The following is an 18,527-nucleotide window of genomic DNA, read 5'->3' as shown; positions in this document are numbered from 1 at the left end:
TGGACCCGGTTGTGTACATTCCCATAGTGCTGTAGGTGGACGGTGATGAAGCTGGTGCTGATCCAACGACAAATGACGAGGTGTACCAGTTAGTGAATCCAGAATCGGCCGATTTCGTGGCATGTTTGACACCTGCGGTACGGCGACGGACGACCCATACGGTACAGTCATAGCGGCGCCTTCGGAAAGAATGCGCGAATAGCTCGTTGTCATGTTTGAATACCTCGAGACATCGGGATGAATCAGCAAGTTTTCTGCAATCAAGAAGACGCATTGCAGGCAACACTCCAAACTCGAGCCGGTCACCTTTACTACACGTTCGGCCGTAGCCGACAAGATAGCGGCAGACGGAAAGTTCCCGTCAGTATTGCTTTCCTTCGACGACAATCGGACCGAAGAGACACCGCTTGTTTCTTCTAAGTACTTGATATTCGATCCCATTTTTCCAATGATCATTCCACCACTCGCTGTTGGAATCAACAAACGGACGACGAAGTCAAAGGATGGCGTTTCTCCCTTTGGTCGCTGTAGCTGCCACGCCAGCTGTTGCGCATGTTGATCGGACTGCAACTTGAACAAGCGTGCCAACAAGAGTTGCAGAGCCGTCCGGACGTTCTCCGGTTTCCCCTGGATGAGACAGACTCGATCCTGCGTACCAGGATAGTAGTCTCCAGCTTGCGAGAGTTTAATCCGTGTTTGCGATTGCGTTTGGAGCTCATCGATTGTTTGACCCGCTCGTCCGATGATGGACCCAGCAACGTTGTTGGAGACGAGAATTTTGAGAGCAAAAGGGTAGTTGGCGGGGTTGTAGCGTTGTCCGTGGTCACTTTCGTTGCTACTGTTAGCGTTGGAAGCTTGGGTGTGTAGCGCTGCGTACCCCACTTCTTCTGTCCTGGAGGGGGTCAAAGCTGGGTTGGCAGGGTCGGTGATGTTGGGTACCGGATCTCGTGGAAAGCTGGGCGCCGTGTTGACTTCAGGGACGTGATGGATGTTGTCAGCTCCACTGTAGTTCGAATTGGTCCCTATCGAAGTTGGTGTAGCGGTAATGTCAGTGGCGGGAGCTGTAGAGTGTGGCGGTGAAGGCGATTGTCGGGACTTGACATTCCGGGTAGCGGAACCTTCCTGGATCGCCGGAGGAGCAGCAGTCAGAACTTGATTGGCCGTGACTGCGTCACCCGGGAACGAGTAGTGCGGACCTCCTTCGTCTGGAGGATGGTGGGGTGTGGACTCCCCAGGGACCACGGGCTGAGGGGCATTGAGTGGAAGCGGAGGATGCTTCGAGTGCACGACAGCTCCGTGTGCCGACTCGTGTCTCAAGGACTGGCTCAAGCTATTGTTGCTGCTAGCCTTGTTGTTCTAAAGGGCATAGGCGGGTAAGCGTGGTGAGCAAGGGTAGATATGTCCGGTAGCCATCGCGGACACGGGATGTACTTACGCTGGGATCCATGGATCACGACAAGGTATCAAGATTCAGAGGCACGATCACAACAAATACTCTCTTTAATGTATATCTCCTTTTCATTCCGATCGCGAATAGTGGATGTGCGTATGACCCAAATGCCTGTCAAAGAGCAACGTCAAGGCAGCGTTAGAGAGATGTAACTGTACTGTAAATATATGTATTTAGAGACATAGCGTAACAGCATTTGCAAGCACGAGACCTTCGTTCGAGCCAACGTAAGGTCTAGAGACAGATTGATTTGCAGGACTCTGACATTGAATGATCGGTGTCTTGTAACATTAATGCTGCGAAAGTAATAACTAGGGACGGTGGTTGGGTACCGAGCCGATGCTGGGGAACAACGCGCAGTCGGCAGCTTTCTCCATTGAAAATCAATGGAGACTTCTTCACGAATTGTCCGCTCTCCTTCCTGTCGTTACTATACGTTCGACCTTCCTCCTCCATTGGCACGTACCCAAGGATCCCCTAGAGATGCGCAACCAAACGACTCATCCGTGTTGGATGTATAGGGGGGAGGGAAGGAGAGTCGGTATCACTCTCGGGGTGTGAGTCGCGTTGTCGCACGGTATCCCTTCATAGTACGTATATACTTTCCGTGTACCACGTGCCCTTACACATAACTTTCCCATTCCGGGATGGCCAATCCGCCAACCAAAAAGATCGTGGTTCGTACACATCCGCCGAGTTCGGATTTTCCGGCAACGACAGTGCGCAACTCTCGTCACACCTTTTTTCCGCCTCTCTAGGAATTTACCCAAGGAAGTGCCTTGTGTAATAAACATGTGACGTACTTACACCGTGCGTTGTGCAACGTCATCGACGGAATCGAGAATTTCCTTCAACAGAGTATCTATTTCCGAGATTCAGATTCTTGTGGAATACGGAACTTCAACATGGATGGTTCAGAATTGTGTGTGTTCGCTTTGTCCGACATTTTCGGCGATGGCCGTTTCGGACCCCATATGGAGAGCTACAATTAGGTTTGGTCAAAATTGTGCACAGCGCCGTCACTCGCCGGTAGAGATCCCCCCCGCGAAGTATCTATCGCCTGTTCACCGAGCGCGACTGTTCTTTCCCAACACGCCTTCCAAAAAAGTCTTCCATTTCGGTGCGACGCTCGAGAAAGCAAATCTCCTTTGCAATACTACTTTAATTTTCGAAATAGTCAGAGCCAATCTACGGAGCGCCAAGCCAAGTCAATCTGAAAGCTTCTACGCTGCAATCATGTCAACATCGTCGTCATCCTCCGCTGCCGCACGAGCCGTGTATCGTCAATATTCCAGCAACAGCAATAGCGCTTCGGAAAATCTGCCACCCCGTACGCTGGCGAGAGTTGCTCGCGAAGTGCGGGATCTGCATAAGAATCCACCAGAAGGTGTCCGACTGGTAGTAGATTCAGATACCGGCGTTCCCAGCAATCTTTCCGAACTCATGGTACGTCCAAAAATCGCCCTAAAACGTTCGATCGCAAAAGCGCTCCGTTCGGTCCCATCATGGTAACCCCCCTCCTGTGAATTCCGTACCGCCGGGTGCGACACTCGACTTCGTGTCAACTTTACGCGGTCGGGTCCGTTTTAACGGGTATGCTACTTTTCTAGCTATTTAAGATTTGAAATGAGAACGCGACTACCGATCCAACAGCTATCGCTCACCCATCTCTGTTCCGCCTTCCACTCCCGTGCGATACGATCCGTTCCGTGCGTTGTTGTTCCCCCTTCTCCTGTTTGCCGTTCCGCTACAGGCCGAAGTCAAAGGACCCACGGGAACACCGTACGAGAACAAATTCTTTCTGCTCAAGCTCGTCTTTTCCTCGGACTTTCCGGCGGTCCCGCCAAGGGGTTTTTTCTTGACCAAAATCTACCATCCCAACGTGGACAATGCGACGGGTGCCATTTGCGTCAATACGCTGAAAAAGGACTGGAACGCCACGACGGCATTGTCACACGTTCTAGCGGTCATTCGATGTTTACTGATTGTTCCCTTTCCCGAGTCGAGTTTAAACGATGAAGCGGGCAAGTTGTTTATGGAAAGCTACGAGGAGTACTCGAAGCGGGCTCGATTGATGGCGGACGTTCACGGGCGGACAACGTCTGCCTGTGCCGCCCCGGACGAAGACGATCCCGACCAGGATGACCCGGACAGTCCGGTCGACGAACACTCGGTGCGCGTGTTGCAGTCCTCGTCAGACAATCAGAACGCGCTCCCGAACGGTTCGAGCAAAGCCAACGCTGCGGCGGCTAACAAAAAGAAAACCGCGTCCAAACTGATCAAGAAAAAATCCCTCAAGCGATTGTAAGGACCCTTCGCTGACGCAATGGACCGTCGTCGCGTCTTACGTGGCCAAGACGAAATACAACCGCCTCGTCCTTGCATAGTCGCACTGACCATAACGCACACCTAGTAAAGCGCACCCTGTTAATAGAAGTACAACGAAACGATGCCTGGCGCGTTCTCGGATAGTGGACAACTACCGGTGGAAGCAGATCCTGCCCAATCCCTGTTACGGCAATCTCCCATATATGGACGTTCAGGGTCGCTGCCGCCTTCCACTGACGCGCAACGTGGTCCACCGCTTACTCGATCCAAGCCAAACAAGGTCCACTATTTGTAATACAGGTAATCTGTACGTTTACTTTATCATTATTTGGCCACCAGGGGAGAGACTCCAGGTTAGAGAAACCCCAGCGCACCTACGGGATTGAAAGGGAATACAGCTCTTGCAGAAGTTCCCGCAAAGTCTTGTTGGAGGATGTTATCCGCAAGGCACTTCTCATTCGCTCACGTATGCAGCCAGCCTACTACTGCCAGGACGAGAGACAATAAGTCGATCATAGTGGAGAGCGCAAAGCTGTTGTCAAAGTTGGATCCATTCGTCACTCCATTCACTGACTGTGAGTCGCAGCTCTTCACCTCGCTCGCAGTCGAGGAATCCTCGACCGTGCTTACGCAACAAGCCGGAGGTGCCACCTCTTTTCCTTGAGTCTAGCACTGATAGTCATCAAGGACACCGGTTGGGTCGACTAAAGATACTTCCTCCGGAAGGAGACTGACAAAACTTAAAGGAGCCACTGTTCTGGACCACCTGCTCGAGGTAATGGTCAATGGATCCTGAACCAACCAATCCGTAGCGGGTCCAAAGACTTCACATCCCTCGCTGCAACTGAAGGCTAGCGCCACACCGTCCGGGCATGAGTACTCGTAAACATCGCTACCCTCGTTCAACAGGCAAACCAACACACCTGCAGCAACGAAAAGCCCCTCGGTATCTGGTTGGAACTCGCAAAAAGGTTCGTTGCCTCGAATGATTGGTATTGATCTGCCCCCGCATGTGATATCAATTGTATTGTCTCGGTCCGGTCGAATGTTGATGACGGTATTCGAGTCCCTGGCCTTGCAACAGTCACTTTGGGTACGTCAACTACTATCATCGATCCAATCCAAATCGGTGGCAGAATTGCGAGGCACCCATGCAAGAGTGGTTGCCAACCAAAGCACTGTCCACGTCGAAATGTTTGTATTGCCAAATATCTTTCTTTTCCCAAAAAAATAAAAGTAGTTTTTTCATCTGCCGCGATGCAGTTTCAGCAGATACGGCGTTCACAGTCAGTCGCACAGCAAGAAGGGAATACTACCTATCTACTCTCGCAGTAGGCAAGGGCTCATTGACTCGAGGCATAAGTATCGGCAGACCTCATCCACAAGCAGGAGTACCTGCAAAGGCATGCAGTTTTGGCCTTTTGGAAGAAAAGAATGGCACAATTTGGACCACCGAAGCAAAAGTCATACGGTGGATTACGAACGGGACGGGACATTGGAGCGAGAAACAAGTCCATAAGTGTTTGAAATGAAACAGTATTTGACTCCTTGTACAGGCGTGCAAGTTGATGAGGTCCTGGATGTCATTGATTCCAACTATAGGATTCTTTGCTCTGGCGCGATTTAGCTACTTTTTTGGGTTGCGGGGCCGTTTTGGTTATTTCCGCGTCGGAGAACTTCTCTGTACACGAGAGTTCCGAAAAACGATACCTCGCAATCCGATCCAAGTATGAAAATCCTGAAATACTTATGTTGCCGAGATTGTCGGATAGATTGCTTGTTGTATATATTCCAGAAACTGTATCTCAAACAGTATATCGGACATACGTGGTACTCTGCAACTACCTATCTCTAGTAGCTAGTCTCGTCGGTCGCGCCAACCGATTCCCGCCGGAGTACGATTCGAAAAGTCGATTGTCCGTGCCTCGGGGTGTTTCGTCTCCGTGTCCATTGGCACGTTCCATCGTGCGACGCCGCAGCGAATCCGCACGTGCGCTATTTTAGGGGAGGGTTACTGAGGGACCCGGTTGGGACCGTGCGCGCAGTGGGGACGGTGCCGCGACTGGCCAGCGCCCGGCAGACGGGCATTTTTGCGTGAACGGGACAACAACAACAACGGCATTCCGTTTCCTCCAGCACTCCTCGGAACCAAAATCATCGGTACCACATAGATAGTTAGGTTCGATAGACTGACTCTCTCTATTCCAGTTCCTTTCGGTAAGAATAGCTTTTCGTTTTGTAGTAAATGTAAGACACGTCGGCTCGTGTTGGCATTACGCAGTTCCTTCTTGGGATTGCTTCCAAATTGGTCCCATAATGCTAACGTTCCTTGGTAGACTTGTGGATCCAGAATTCGCAGAAACATTCTTGTGACGACTGGCAGGTCATCGTGTGGAAGCTTACATACAACCCGAACGTCCTCACTCACTCACTCGCTCTCCAATTGTTCTTTTGTTCCTACTCTTAGCTCCTTTTGTGTGACAAAGAAGACGGGCTGCGTGTGTTGGCAACGATGCCGAATCCTCCGACGAAACTCTACCCCCGGGTCGAGTTTGACTACGACAAGATTCCCCCCAAGCCTGCAACGGAACCGCCCCTGCCGACTTCCGCCGCCGCTCGCAATCACGTGCCCAATCCCTACGTCAATACGACTCTCACGCACGACCGGATCCAAGAAATCCGTAATCGCAGTACCCTGACCCCCGCGCAGCGGAACGACATTGACTACCCACAACCGGTGGACCTGTACCCCACGGACTTTCCGTACTATGTGCGGGGTCGCGACAGTCTGCGGACCTACATCACGAAGCTGTTTACGTCGCAGATTGCCATTTACGACGGGGCCATGGGCACCATGATCCAGAACTACGCCAAGAAGAACCGACTAGACGAGGAAGAGTACCGGGGCGAGCGATTCCGCGACTGGAACTGCGCCGTCAAGGGCAACAACGACATGCTCAGCATCTCGCAGCCCCACATCATCAAGGGTATCTACATGCAGTACCTGGAAGAGGGCGGCAGCAACATGATTGGGACCAACACGTTTTCCTCCACCACCATTGCTATGGCGGACTACCAGATGGAAGCGTACGCGTACGAGCTGAACTACGTGGGCGCTCGGTTGGCGCGGGAGGCCTGCGATGAAGTGACGGCCAAAGACCCTAGTAAGCCGCGTTTCGTGGTGGGAGCCATTGGACCCACGAATCGTACGTGTTCGATCTCGCCGTCGGTGGAGGACCCCGCGGCACGCAACGTGACGTTTGACGAGCTGGTAGAGACGTACCTGGAGCAGGTGGTGGGTCTGGTGGACGGCGGTGCCGACGTGCTCATGGTGGAGACCATCTTCGACACGTTGAACGCCAAGGCGGCGTTGTACGCGATCGGAGAGTTTCTGGAGTTTAGCGGGTTGGACATTCCCGTGTTTGTGAGCGGCACACTGGTGGACCAGTCGGGTCGTACACTGTCGGGACAGACGGGCGAGGCCTTTTACGTTTCGATCCGGCACGCCAAGCCGATGTGTGTGGGCTTGAACTGTGCGTTGGGCGCCAAGCACATGGTACCCTTTGTGGAGCGCTTGAGCAAGGCGGCCGAGTGTTTTGTGCACGTGTACTCGAACGCGGGTCTGCCCAACGCCATGGGCGGGTACGACGACACGCCGGAAGACATGGCGCGCGAGAACGAGGTGTTTTTCGAGAACGGCTGGTTGAACATGGTCGGAGGGTGCTGCGGGTCCACGCCGCCGCACATCAAGGCCATCCGCGAGACGGCAGAGCGGTACCAGCCCCGCAAGCTGCCGGATGTGGGCCGGCCCAAGATGTGGCTGTCGGGGCTGGAGGACCTGAAGGTGGAGGACGTGCACAACCAGCTGGGTTTGCCGTTTCTGAACGTGGGCGAGCGGTGCAACATAGCCGGGTCGATCAAGTTCAAAAAGCTCATGATGAAGGGCGATTACGGCGCGGCCATGGACATTGCGAAGCAGCAGGTGGAGGACGGCGCGCACGTGATCGACATCAACGTGGACGACGGTATGCTGGATGGCCTAGCGGCGATGCAAAAGTTTGTGAAGATCGCGGTGACGGAACCGGAGATTGCCAAGGTGCCGTTCATGCTGGACGCGTCCAAGTTTGACATTGTCATGGCGGGTCTCAAGTGGTGTCAGGGCAAGTGCATTGTGAACTCGATTTCGCTCAAGGTGGGCGAGGAGCTGTTTATGGAGCAGGCCACGTTGCTGAAGAAGCACGGCGCCGCGGTGGTTGTCATGGCCTTTGATGAGCAGGGTCAAGCGGCCACGGAAGACGAGAAGATCCGTATCTGCAAGCGGTCGTACGACGTTCTGGTGAACAAGGTGGGTTTCCCACCGGAGGACATTGTGTTCGACCCGAACGTACTGACGATTGGTACGGGTATGGAAGAGCACGCGAACTACGGTGTGGATTTTATCAATTCTGTGAAGCGCATCAAGGAGGAGTGTCCGTACGTGAAGATTAGTGGGGGTATCTCGAACTTGTCGTTTGGCTTCCGGGGTGTGACGAAGATCCGGGAATCGATCCACGCGGTGTTCTTGCACCACGCTATTACCGAGTCGGGCATGGATGTTGGCATCGTGAACTCGCACGAGCTACTGTCCGTTGATGACTTGGAACCCGATATGAAGCTTTTGTGCGAAAACCTTGTATTCAATAAGACTCCCGATGCCACAGATGATATGCTTGAACGTACAAACTTCGAGCGATCCGTCCTGGAAGCCAAAAAGAAAGGCTTGCCCCCGCCGCGTAAACCGCGAGGCAAGCTTCCGAATCTTCCACGGGTCGAGTTTGACTACGACAAGATTCCCCCCAAGCCCGCTACGGAACCGCCCCTGCCGACTTCCGCCGCCGCTCGCAATCACGTGCCCAATCCCTACGTCAATACGACTCTCACGCACGAGCGGATCCAAGAAATCCGTAGTCGCAGTACCCTGTCCCCCGCGCAGCGGAACGACATTGACTACCCACAACCGGTGGACCTGTACCCCACGGACTTTCCGTACTATGTGCGGGGTCGCGACAGTCTGCGGACCTACATCACGAAGCTGTTTACGTCGCAGATTGCCATTTACGACGGGGCCATGGGCACCATGATCCAGAACTACGCCAAGAAGAACCGACTAGACGAGGAAGAGTACCGGGGCGAGCGATTCCGCGACTGGAACTGCGCCGTCAAGGGCAACAACGACATGCTCAGCATCTCGCAGCCCCACATCATCAAGGGTATCTACATGCAGTACCTGGAAGAGGGCGGCAGCAACATGATTGGGACCAACACGTTTTCCTCCACCACCATTGCCATGGCGGACTACCAGATGGAAGCGTACGCGTACGAGCTGAACTACGTGGGCGCTCGGTTGGCGCGGGAGGCCTGCGATGAAGTGACGGCCAAAGACCCTAGTAAGCCGCGTTTCGTGGTGGGAGCCATTGGACCCACGAATCGTACGTGTTCGATCTCGCCGTCGGTGGAGGACCCCGCGGCGCGCAACGTGACGTTTGACGAGCTGGTAGAGACGTACCTGGAGCAGGTGGTGGGTCTGGTGGACGGTGGTGCTGACGTGCTAATGGTGGAGACCATCTTCGACACGCTGAACGCCAAGGCGGCGTTGTACGCGATCGGAGAGTTTTTGGAGTTTAGCGGGTTGGACATTCCCGTGTTTGTGAGTGGCACACTGGTGGACCAGTCGGGTCGTACACTGTCGGGACAGACGGGCGAGGCTTTTTACGTTTCGATCCGGCACGCCAAGCCGATGTGTGTGGGCTTGAACTGTGCGTTGGGCGCCAAGCACATGGTACCCTTTGTGGAGCGCTTGAGCAAGGCGGCCGAGTGTTTTGTGCACGTGTACTCGAACGCGGGTCTGCCCAACGCCATGGGCGGGTACGACGACACGCCGGAAGACATGGCGCGCGAGAACGAGGTGTTTTTCGAGAACGGCTGGTTGAACATGGTCGGAGGGTGCTGCGGGTCCACGCCGCCGCACATCAAGGCCATCCGCGAGACGGCAGAGCGGTACCAGCCCCGCAAGCTGCCGGATGTGGGCCGGCCCAAGATGTGGCTGTCGGGGCTGGAGGACCTGAAGGTGGAGGACGTGCACAACCAGCTGGGTTTGCCGTTTCTGAACGTGGGCGAGCGGTGTAACATAGCCGGGTCGATCAAGTTCAAAAAGCTCATGATGAAGGGCGATTACGGCGCGGCCATGGACATTGCGAAGCAGCAGGTGGAGGACGGCGCGCACGTGATCGACATCAACGTGGACGACGGTATGCTGGATGGCCTAGCGGCGATGCAAAAGTTTGTGAAGATCGCGGTGACGGAGCCGGAGATTGCCAAGGTGCCGTTCATGCTGGACGCGTCCAAGTTTGACATTGTCATGGCGGGTCTCAAGTGGTGTCAGGGCAAGTGCATTGTGAACTCGATTTCGCTCAAGGTGGGCGAGGAGCTGTTCATGGAGCAGGCCACGTTGCTGAAGAAGCACGGCGCCGCGGTGGTTGTCATGGCCTTTGACGAGCAGGGTCAAGCGGCCACGGAAGACGAGAAGATCCGTATCTGCAAGCGGTCGTACGACGTTCTGGTGAACAAGGTGGGTTTCCCACCGGAGGACATTGTGTTCGACCCGAACGTACTGACGATCGGTACGGGTATGGAAGAGCACGCGAACTACGGTGTGGATTTTATCAACTCTGTGAAGCGCATCAAGGAGGAGTGTCCGTACGTGAAGATTAGTGGGGGTATCTCGAACTTGTCGTTTGGCTTCCGGGGTGTGACGAAGATCCGGGAATCGATCCACGCGGTGTTCTTGCACCATGCTATTACCGAGTCGGGCATGGATGTTGGCATCGTGAACTCCGCCGAAATGCTGGCAATCAGCGAGGTTGAACCCGAGCTTCGCATTGCTTCTGAAAACCTTGTATTCAATAAAAATCCGGAGGCTACTGATACTATGCTCTTGCTCACGCAAAAGGAGCGTGATGCCATGGAGGCTCGGAAGAAAGGTGGAGTTGTGGACGAGGTCAAAAAGTCTTCCTGGCGCGATCTTGAACCGTCCAAGCGACTGGAGCATTCATTGGTGAACGGTATTTCCGAATTTGTCGATTCAGACGTCGAAGAAGCTCGCGTGTTGGCCACCAAGCCACTAGATGTAATTGAGGGACCCTTAATGGACGGCATGAACGTTGTCGGGGACTTGTTTGGAGCGGGAAAGATGTTTCTACCACAAGTCATCAAGTCTGCACGGGTCATGAAAAAGGCAGTCGCCTATCTGTTACCGTTTATGGATGCAGAGAAGAGGGAAAATATGATTGCGGCTGGCTTGGATCCAGATGACGTTGATCCTGATGACGACTCGAATTACGCTGGCAAAGTGCTGATGGCCACAGTCAAGGGAGATGTTCATGACATTGGAAAGAATATCGTCGCTGTTGTCCTTGGATGCAACAACTATAAAGTTTACGACATTGGTGTAATGTGCTCGTGTGAAAAAATTCTCGCCAAGGCTAAAGAATACAATGTCGATGTGATTGGTCTCTCTGGATTAATTACTCCTTCCTTGGACGAGATGGTTGATGTTGCCAAAGAAATGTCCAAGCAAGGTTTCAAGCAACCCTTGCTGATTGGTGGCGCCACTACTTCCAAGATGCACACATCCGTGAAGATTGCTCCGAGCTACACAACCCCCGAGCACCCAACAATTCATGTTCTGGATGCGTCTCGTTCCGTAACGGTGGTCAACTCTCTTTTGGGAGAGAACAAGGGAGAGTTTGTGGAGGATATTATGGAGGAGTACGAAGAAATGCGTGAAGATTACTATGCAGGGCTCGAGGACCGCAACTTTTTAACTTTTGAGAAGGCCAAGGAGCAAAAGATTACGATCAACTTTGATCAATCACCGGTTGCAGACACTCCAAACAAAATCGGCATAACCGTCATTGATACGGTCAAGATTTCGGCGGTTGTTCCTTACATTGATTGGAATCCATTCTTTCAGACGTGGGAGCTGCGTGGTCGATACCCGAATCGAGGCTATCCCAAGATTTTTAACGACGAAGCGGTCGGAGGCGAAGCCAAGAAACTTTTCCATGATGCGCAGACGATGCTGAATCAAATCTGCGAGGACGGCTCCATGACGTTGAAGGGAGTTGTCGGTATCTTCCCGGCGAACCGTAGTGAGGATGGCGAGGATGTGCACGTTTATGAGACGGAAGCCGATCGCGAATCAGGAAATGTGTCGACTACGTTCTGTATGTTGCGCCAGCAAGCCGAGAAGGAGTCCGACGACCCGTATTTGTCCCAAGCCGACTTTGTCGCCCCCGCGGGTTACAAGGATCACTTGGGTATGTTTGCTGTTTCTTGTTTTGGTTGTGACGCTCTAGTGAAGAAGTTCGAATCCGAGAACGACGACTATTCCAAGATTATGGCACAAGCTTTGGCGGATCGTTTCGTCGAGGCGTTTGCCGAGTACGTGCACCGCGAGATGCGTCTGGATCTCTGGGGATACGCGGCTGGCGAACAATTGAACGAGTCCGATTTGCTCAAGGTGAAATACGACGGTATTCGCCCCGCTCCGGGTTACCCGTCGCAGCCGGACCATACGGAAAAACGCACAATGTGGAATCTCCTGCAGGCGCAGGAACTGGCCGGCATTGAATTGTCGGAATCGCTGAGCATGATGCCGGCGTCGTCCGTTTCGGCGTTGGTCTTTGCGCACCCCGAGTCCGAGTACTTTGCCGTGGGCCAAGTGGGTAAAGATCAGGTAACGAATTACGCGTCACGCAAACAGATGGATTTGGCACTCTGCGAACGATGGCTGTCTCCTATTCTTAATTACGAACGAGATTAAAACCCTGTAAGGTGTCGAGAGAAAAAAGCCGTCGGTGATATATTGCAATAATCCATGGTATAATTATGCATGGCGTTACAATCTAAACAGCTTGTGGTGACACTCCAAACTTGTGTAGTTTTACGGTTAGATTACCCACTGGGTTGCCTTGCTGGATGGAAGCTGTGTTTGTTTACTGCTAGATGCGGGAACGATCGGTAGCCAAGCAAGTCAGGAGGACTGCCCTGACAACGTGCGATCCGGGCCTCACTCGGCTCTGTGTGTCACTGTCAATGACGAGACACGCTCTAGAGCATTAGTAGTGAGTTCACGAGCTCACGGGCAACGACTCTGGCTCCAATTTTGGTACAGAAAAGATTGTTCACTGTGACTGGGGCTTCCGCCTCGCGTGTGTGACAACCCGGATAGGGTAGGGTAGAGCTTCCCCCGAATCGACCAAAACCCTACGATGCCCGTTCTGTGTAACCCCCACCATATAGCATCATACAATTAATTCACTGTCCCCGTAAACGAAATCGTTCGGAAAACGATCTTCTCTATGCTGTACACTGAGAGCCCACCTTTTTCTTCCGGAACGACCCACAGTCTCCCTGTTTTTTCAGCATGAGTCGGATTGCTGCACTGCGTGTGACTGTGCATTCGTTCGCGAGTGTCAATAGCCGTTGGGTTGCCCGTCGCGGAGCGGGCCTCGATGGCGCTCATCCACCATCACAGCGACCCTTACCGGTATCACCAGCACATCCACATTGCGTACAGGAACGTTCCTTCCAGTCCACTTCACAACCGTTGTGGCTACCCATCAAGGACGTCGAAGTGCTGAGTCTCGTTGGCGATGGCGCTGTCCAGCAGAATGGATCGGATCCCACCATAGGCAGCGGCCGCAGCACCGGCACCGCACGGTTGGTACAAATCGTGGCCCCACCCGGATCGCTCGTCACCGCGGGCGACGTCGTCGCCGTTCTCCAAACGGAACCGAACGGATCCACAACGTCCGTACGGTCCCCGCAAGATGGGAAAATTGTTGCCTGGACCAAGACACTCACGGAACGCGTGCAGCTCGGCGACGTGCTCTTCCGCATCGATACCGACGCGGGGGACGACGTCCCCCACAACGACGTCCACGAACTCGTGGCGCACGTCGCCACGCACAACGGTACCCTACCCGACGACGTCTTCCAGACGTACCTGGAGTGGACCGACGTGCCGCGCATACAAATCGTGGCCAACGTCTTGCGTGATCGCTTTCCCACGCTGCGCGAACGAGCCCTAGCGTTGTACAGCCGAGTCTTGGCCCTGCAGCGATCCCAACCGGAAACACCCGCTCGGCAAGTGGCGACCACCGCCACCGATATTGGTATACTCCTGTACCGGATGGGCGATCTGGAACAAGCCTTGACGCACTTGTCCTACGCTCGGGATATTCGCATCGAAACGTTGGGCCCGGAACATCCCGAAACGGCGGCGGCACACATACACATTGGGGCCGTTTTGAACCAAAAAGGAGACTTGGACGGAGCCTTTGACAAATTTCAAACCGCCTTGCAAGCACAAATTGCGAATCTCGGAGAATCTCACGCCCTTGTGGCGGCTTCGTGGAATAATCTCGGAGCTATTCGCTACCAAACTGGACAATATGCCGAAGCACTCTCCCTGTACCGCAAGGCACTCGCCATTCACCGAGAACTGCACGGAGAAGCGCACGCCGATACCGCCGGGTCGTACCACAATGTCAGTATTGCGCTCAAACACGTCGGCGATAACATGCCCATGGCACTGGAGCACTGTCAAAAGGCTTTGCAAATTCGTCGCGACGTTCTGGGTCCGGAAGCTCCCGATACAGCCGCCAGTCACTACGCACTCGGGCAGTTGTTGTCGGAAATTGGACAGTGGGATGCCGCCGTGGAGCAGTACAAAGCGGCCGTGGCCATTCACGAGTCGGTCTATGGGCGACAGTCCCCCATTACGGCGTCGGGATACAACAATCTGGGTGCCGTCTACTACCAACAACAGAACTACGCGGCAGCCTTGACGGAATACCGCAAGGGTTTGGACATTCTGCAAGCCGTACTACCGTCCAATCACGCGGACGTGGCGGCGGCGTGGAACAACGTCGGATTGGCACTAGCCCAACAAGCGAGTCGGGAACAAAACGTGGCGAAACTGGACGAAGCCTTGGCGGCGCACCGGCACGCACGGGCGATTCTAGAAGAATCCTACGGACCGGATCATCCCAGTCTCGCAATGACCGTTGGGAGCATTGGTAACGTACTCAAGGCGCAACAGCAATTTGATGCGGCCTTGTCCGAATTCCGTCACGCACACGTCCTCTTGGAAAAAGCGCTCGGTCCCGTCCACGCCGACGTTGCTAGTTCGCACAACAACATTGGTCTCGTGTTGGCGCAACAAGCTCGTTTGGAAGAAGCACTGGCGGAGTACCGGGCAGCTCAGAAAGCCTTTGCTGCGAGCTTGGGCGATACGCATCCGCATACGGGGTCGACGCATTTCAATATGGGTCTAGTTTTACAAGAACTGCAGCGGACTTCCGAGGCCAAGATCGAGTATGACATGGCCCGTGCGGCGTGGACGGTATCACTCGGCCGGGACCACGATCATACGCAAATGGCCGCCCAAGCCGTGGACATTCTGAACGAGAATGGATCCTGATGCTTGTAGAAGAGTGGAACGTATTCGGATGGAATTGAAAACTCTGATCGAGTTTCGAATGGTTTCGGCAGCATTCCAATTGGGTACGAGCACGCAACTTATCCTTTAAAGATTGTACTCAGCGGCCAGAAAGTGGAACAGTGGAACGTCTCTCGTGAAACTTGCTAGTTGGATCTGCCATCTAGTGTTTTTAGAGTTTTCGCCTTCCCTTGGACCGAAAGCTCGTGTCAGGTAAAAAATGTGCTCCAAAGGTTATTAATTTTTCTGTGGTTAAGGTGTAATCAGTAAAAGCAATTCTTCAGAGTGCTTGCAACCACATAGCAGAACTTAGGAATGCGTTGAGCTGGTTTATAGATGGGACTCTTACTGCTTCTTTTCTTTCTTGGGCGTTGGAAGCATCGAAACGCCAACGTAGAAAACGACGCATCCCAAATGCCCAAAAAGTAATGGCTTTTCCAATTGCTCCAGGAAGTGATAAACGCCAAAAGCGGATAGGGAGACGCCATGCATCCGACAGTTACTGATGTCACAAGCATCGTTGCAATACCGTATAGGCTCCATTTCTCTTTGGAGAAGCAGGGCGAGATCTTTTTTTTTTTCAATCGCTCGCAAACCGTCACCAGGGGAGCCGACATGAAGAACATAAAGTATCCAGGGTAAAAGCCGTGCCAAACAGCAGACAAACCATAAACAGCGTTTAAGCTTCCGTTTGTACGAATATACACATAGCGAGTCAACCAATCGGAGGTCTTCTTGTTCCATTCCTTGGAAAGTGTTTGGACGTTAGGAGCCGTTTCGAATCCCCAAATATTCATGTTCGCGCAATTGTCCCATCCTTTAGCCTTGCCTTCTTCATCGAAACTTTCAAACCCCGCAAACTAAAGGTTATTGGCACCTTCGAGATCTTCCAATTAAAGAAGCACTTTTGACGCAGAGCGAGCAAAGCAGCCCCCATAAATACCCATATTTCACGTGCCAAGGCTTGGCCAAAAAATCAGCCGTCAAAATGACTGGAGTTGCGCCTCGAGGCATGGAGGGATCCTAATGCGGGAAAAACCCACTCAAACAGACAAACAGACCCATATTGACCAAGCCAGTAAGGAGCGGACCGAGAGTCGGCCAAAGAGTACTCGGCACCTTGCCACGTGGTTTCCTACCCGCTACATATGTCGCGATTTACAGAATACTCGAAGGCGGGAGTCGACAAAGCAGTGGAGAAGCAAAATGTGTACCCAAGAAACTCAATCAGGTTCGGAAGGTGAGGGAGGGCAAATTCTAAGCATCTCTTGGCCGCCTTGACATTTTACCACGAGATAGCACTTCACCGTCGTAAAGGTTGAAAGCAATCATAAATAATTTCTGTGTCAAGACCATATGGGCTCCGGTAAAGCCAAATTGTCGCAAAGGTAATTTACGTATTGACGATGTTGGTGCCCGATGATGAGATAGAGCATGGCGAAAAGTGGGACGACCGGAGCTGCAGTCTGTCGCGGCAAGATTACCAGGAGAGTATACGCGATCAATAATGTCACAAGCTGATGGATCCACTGTTCTCCGAGGGTAATTTACAATAGAAAGGCTCCAGAGAAGAAGGAGAAAAGATGACGAAGCTTTCCGTACGGAATAGAATTCATAGCCAAGGCAAGCGGGTAGCACAATAGGAGCCCCAAGCAATAGGTCAGATCCACATCAAATTCGACTGAAGTCGACAGGACTTGTACCTGCCCACGGATTACGACCGGAACTTTGAACAGGGATGTACGGTAGGCAAGGTCAGGGTCAATAACAGATTCACTTCAACACGCATGCATGGGTGCATGGATGAATTTGTGCATCCGACCAAATAGCTTTCCACTCACCAAAGAAAAACCGTGGGCTCAAAGATAGGCCCGAGCGCATATATTGAGTCTAAGAACTTGGACAAAGCATAAGGGCAACCCATGGGGCCATGAAAGGAGAAAAAGGCCTGCAGATCCTCCCAAAGCTAAAACAGTGCAATTGAAAAGAGCCAACCTCTCATTCTCCTCCTGAAAGCCGAGCCGTTTTCACGGTTGAACAAATTTTCACGAGCTTTTGCAGTCATAAACAATAAGTAGCCAGTAGTCACCACTTCACCATTCAGAACCGGAAAAGGATGCGTTGCCGTCAAGACCTATAAGAAAAAAATACTTGTTGGAAATGTCAGTAAGTAAACGTGACCCACCCAAATATCCCTGAGGTAGAAGATAAAAAATTTTGGAAATCATCTTTATGCTTGAACCCAATCCGTGGAGAGCCTTCCATCAGGCATTCCTGTTTGGCATAACCACAATTGCCTTCCTGTCTTTGTCAGTCCTCTATAGGTTGAGGTGACAAATCATCGCATCAGCCAAAAGTGTCGAGTTCATCTGATGTTACGAGAATTGAGCCCAGTGCTTTGGCGCCGCCCAGTTGGTGGTTCTGATATCAATGTGAAAACCTTGTTACACATATAGTAAAATTGTTTGCGTTTAAGCGCCCTGTAAGATACTCTTTTTCCAAAAGGATGTTTCCCGACTAAAAGTGGGAAAAGAGCTCCCACCGTTTTCTTCAATGCAGGGAGTTATCCATTGTATGGGCAATACCAATGAAGAGTTGTAGACGGAGGACCGTCCGTGAGATCTGGGTACGTAGCGAAGTATCTTAAATACTAGTGGATGCACAATTCTAACAATGGCATAGTTCCATCATCCGATTGTTGGTACTACTCACAGCGCAGTAAACAGTTAAGCTTGACGTGAGCACGTGATATCACTTTACTCACTTGCTACCTCTGCTGTTCCGTTTTCTGTTGTGAATGCTGCCGCAGTAGAATAATAGAGCAGGGTTCCATACATATGTTAAAACTATTTGACAACTGACGCTTTCAATCTGGATCTGTTTTCTTGCCATTTCCCTTGCATTCTTTTTGACACGGCTAAAGTATGGAACGACCTCAGAGTCCACAAGCCTCCATTCATTGTCATCCTCTGGGAAGACACATCCATGTCGCCAGTCGAGAACCGCCCTGTGCGGGGTGAGGCCGATTCCGAGGGTGGATAGTTTTTCACGATCTTTACCATTGGTCCACAATCGACCGCAACGACATCTTGCGGCACCTCTGACATCGAAAACAGAACACTGCCAATGTAGCAACAAACCGCTTGCACCCAACATCATTGTCGGAGCCATGAGACTGGGGAACCAAACCCGTACAACAACAAC

General features: G+C 52.6%; 4 protein-coding genes across 4 annotated transcripts; 3 read left to right on the top strand and 1 right to left on the bottom strand.

Moving 5' to 3' along the window:
- Positions 1 to 452: 452 nt before the first annotated feature.
- Positions 453 to 1,447, bottom strand: PHATRDRAFT_40453 (predicted protein; the record flags this gene model as incomplete). The annotated part of the gene is made up of 3 exons (XM_002184331.1): positions 453 to 467; positions 490 to 1,356; positions 1,436 to 1,447. The coding sequence occupies 3 exons, from the start codon at positions 1,445 to 1,447 to the stop codon at positions 453 to 455; spliced, it is 894 nt and encodes a 297-aa protein (XP_002184367.1).
- A 1,308-nt stretch (positions 1,448 to 2,755) lies between these two features.
- Positions 2,756 to 3,545, top strand: PHATRDRAFT_5608 (predicted protein; the record flags this gene model as incomplete). Its single annotated transcript, XM_002184426.1, has 2 exons — positions 2,756 to 2,896; positions 3,204 to 3,545. Coding segments are annotated over 2 exons (483 nt in total), but the record flags the coding sequence as incomplete, so codon positions are not given.
- Positions 3,546 to 6,312: 2,767 nt separating this feature from the next.
- On the top strand, positions 6,313 to 12,710 carry METH (methionine synthase). Its single transcript, XM_002184425.1, has 2 exons — positions 6,313 to 8,513; positions 10,794 to 12,710. Exons 1-2 carry the CDS (start codon positions 6,624 to 6,626, stop codon positions 12,639 to 12,641), a joined length of 3,738 nt encoding a protein of 1,245 aa, XP_002184461.1. The 5' UTR covers positions 6,313 to 6,623; the 3' UTR covers positions 12,642 to 12,710.
- Positions 12,711 to 13,220: 510 nt separating this feature from the next.
- On the top strand, positions 13,221 to 15,611 carry PHATRDRAFT_49686 (predicted protein). The gene has a single exon (XM_002184424.1). The coding sequence runs from the start codon at positions 13,245 to 13,247 to the stop codon at positions 15,303 to 15,305; it is 2,061 nt and encodes a 686-aa protein (XP_002184460.1). The 5' UTR covers positions 13,221 to 13,244; the 3' UTR covers positions 15,306 to 15,611.
- Positions 15,612 to 18,527: the final 2,916 nt, after the last annotated feature.

This window comes from Phaeodactylum tricornutum, chromosome 23, assembly GCF_000150955.2.
Source record: "Phaeodactylum tricornutum CCAP 1055/1 chromosome 23, whole genome shotgun sequence".
NCBI classification, from domain to species: domain Eukaryota; phylum Bacillariophyta; class Bacillariophyceae; order Surirellales; family Neidiaceae; genus Phaeodactylum; species Phaeodactylum tricornutum.
Note: the sequence above shows the minus strand (reverse complement) of the source record. Positions and strands in the feature narration are given on the sequence as shown.

What these genes read in the sequence shown, in the direction of transcription:
- METH (XM_002184425.1), top strand. Translation starts at nt 6,624, where the DNA reads ATGGGCACCATGATCCAGAACTACGCCAAGAAGAACCGACTAGACGAG. An exon ending in GTACAAACTTCGAGCGATCC is followed by an intron (nt 8,514 to 10,793) that starts GTCCTGGAAGCC and finishes GAGGCTCGGAAG; the next exon opens with AAAGGTGGAGTTGTGGACGA.
- PHATRDRAFT_49686 (XM_002184424.1), top strand. Translation starts at nt 13,245, where the DNA reads ATGAGTCGGATTGCTGCACTGCGTGTGACTGTGCATTCGTTCGCGAGT.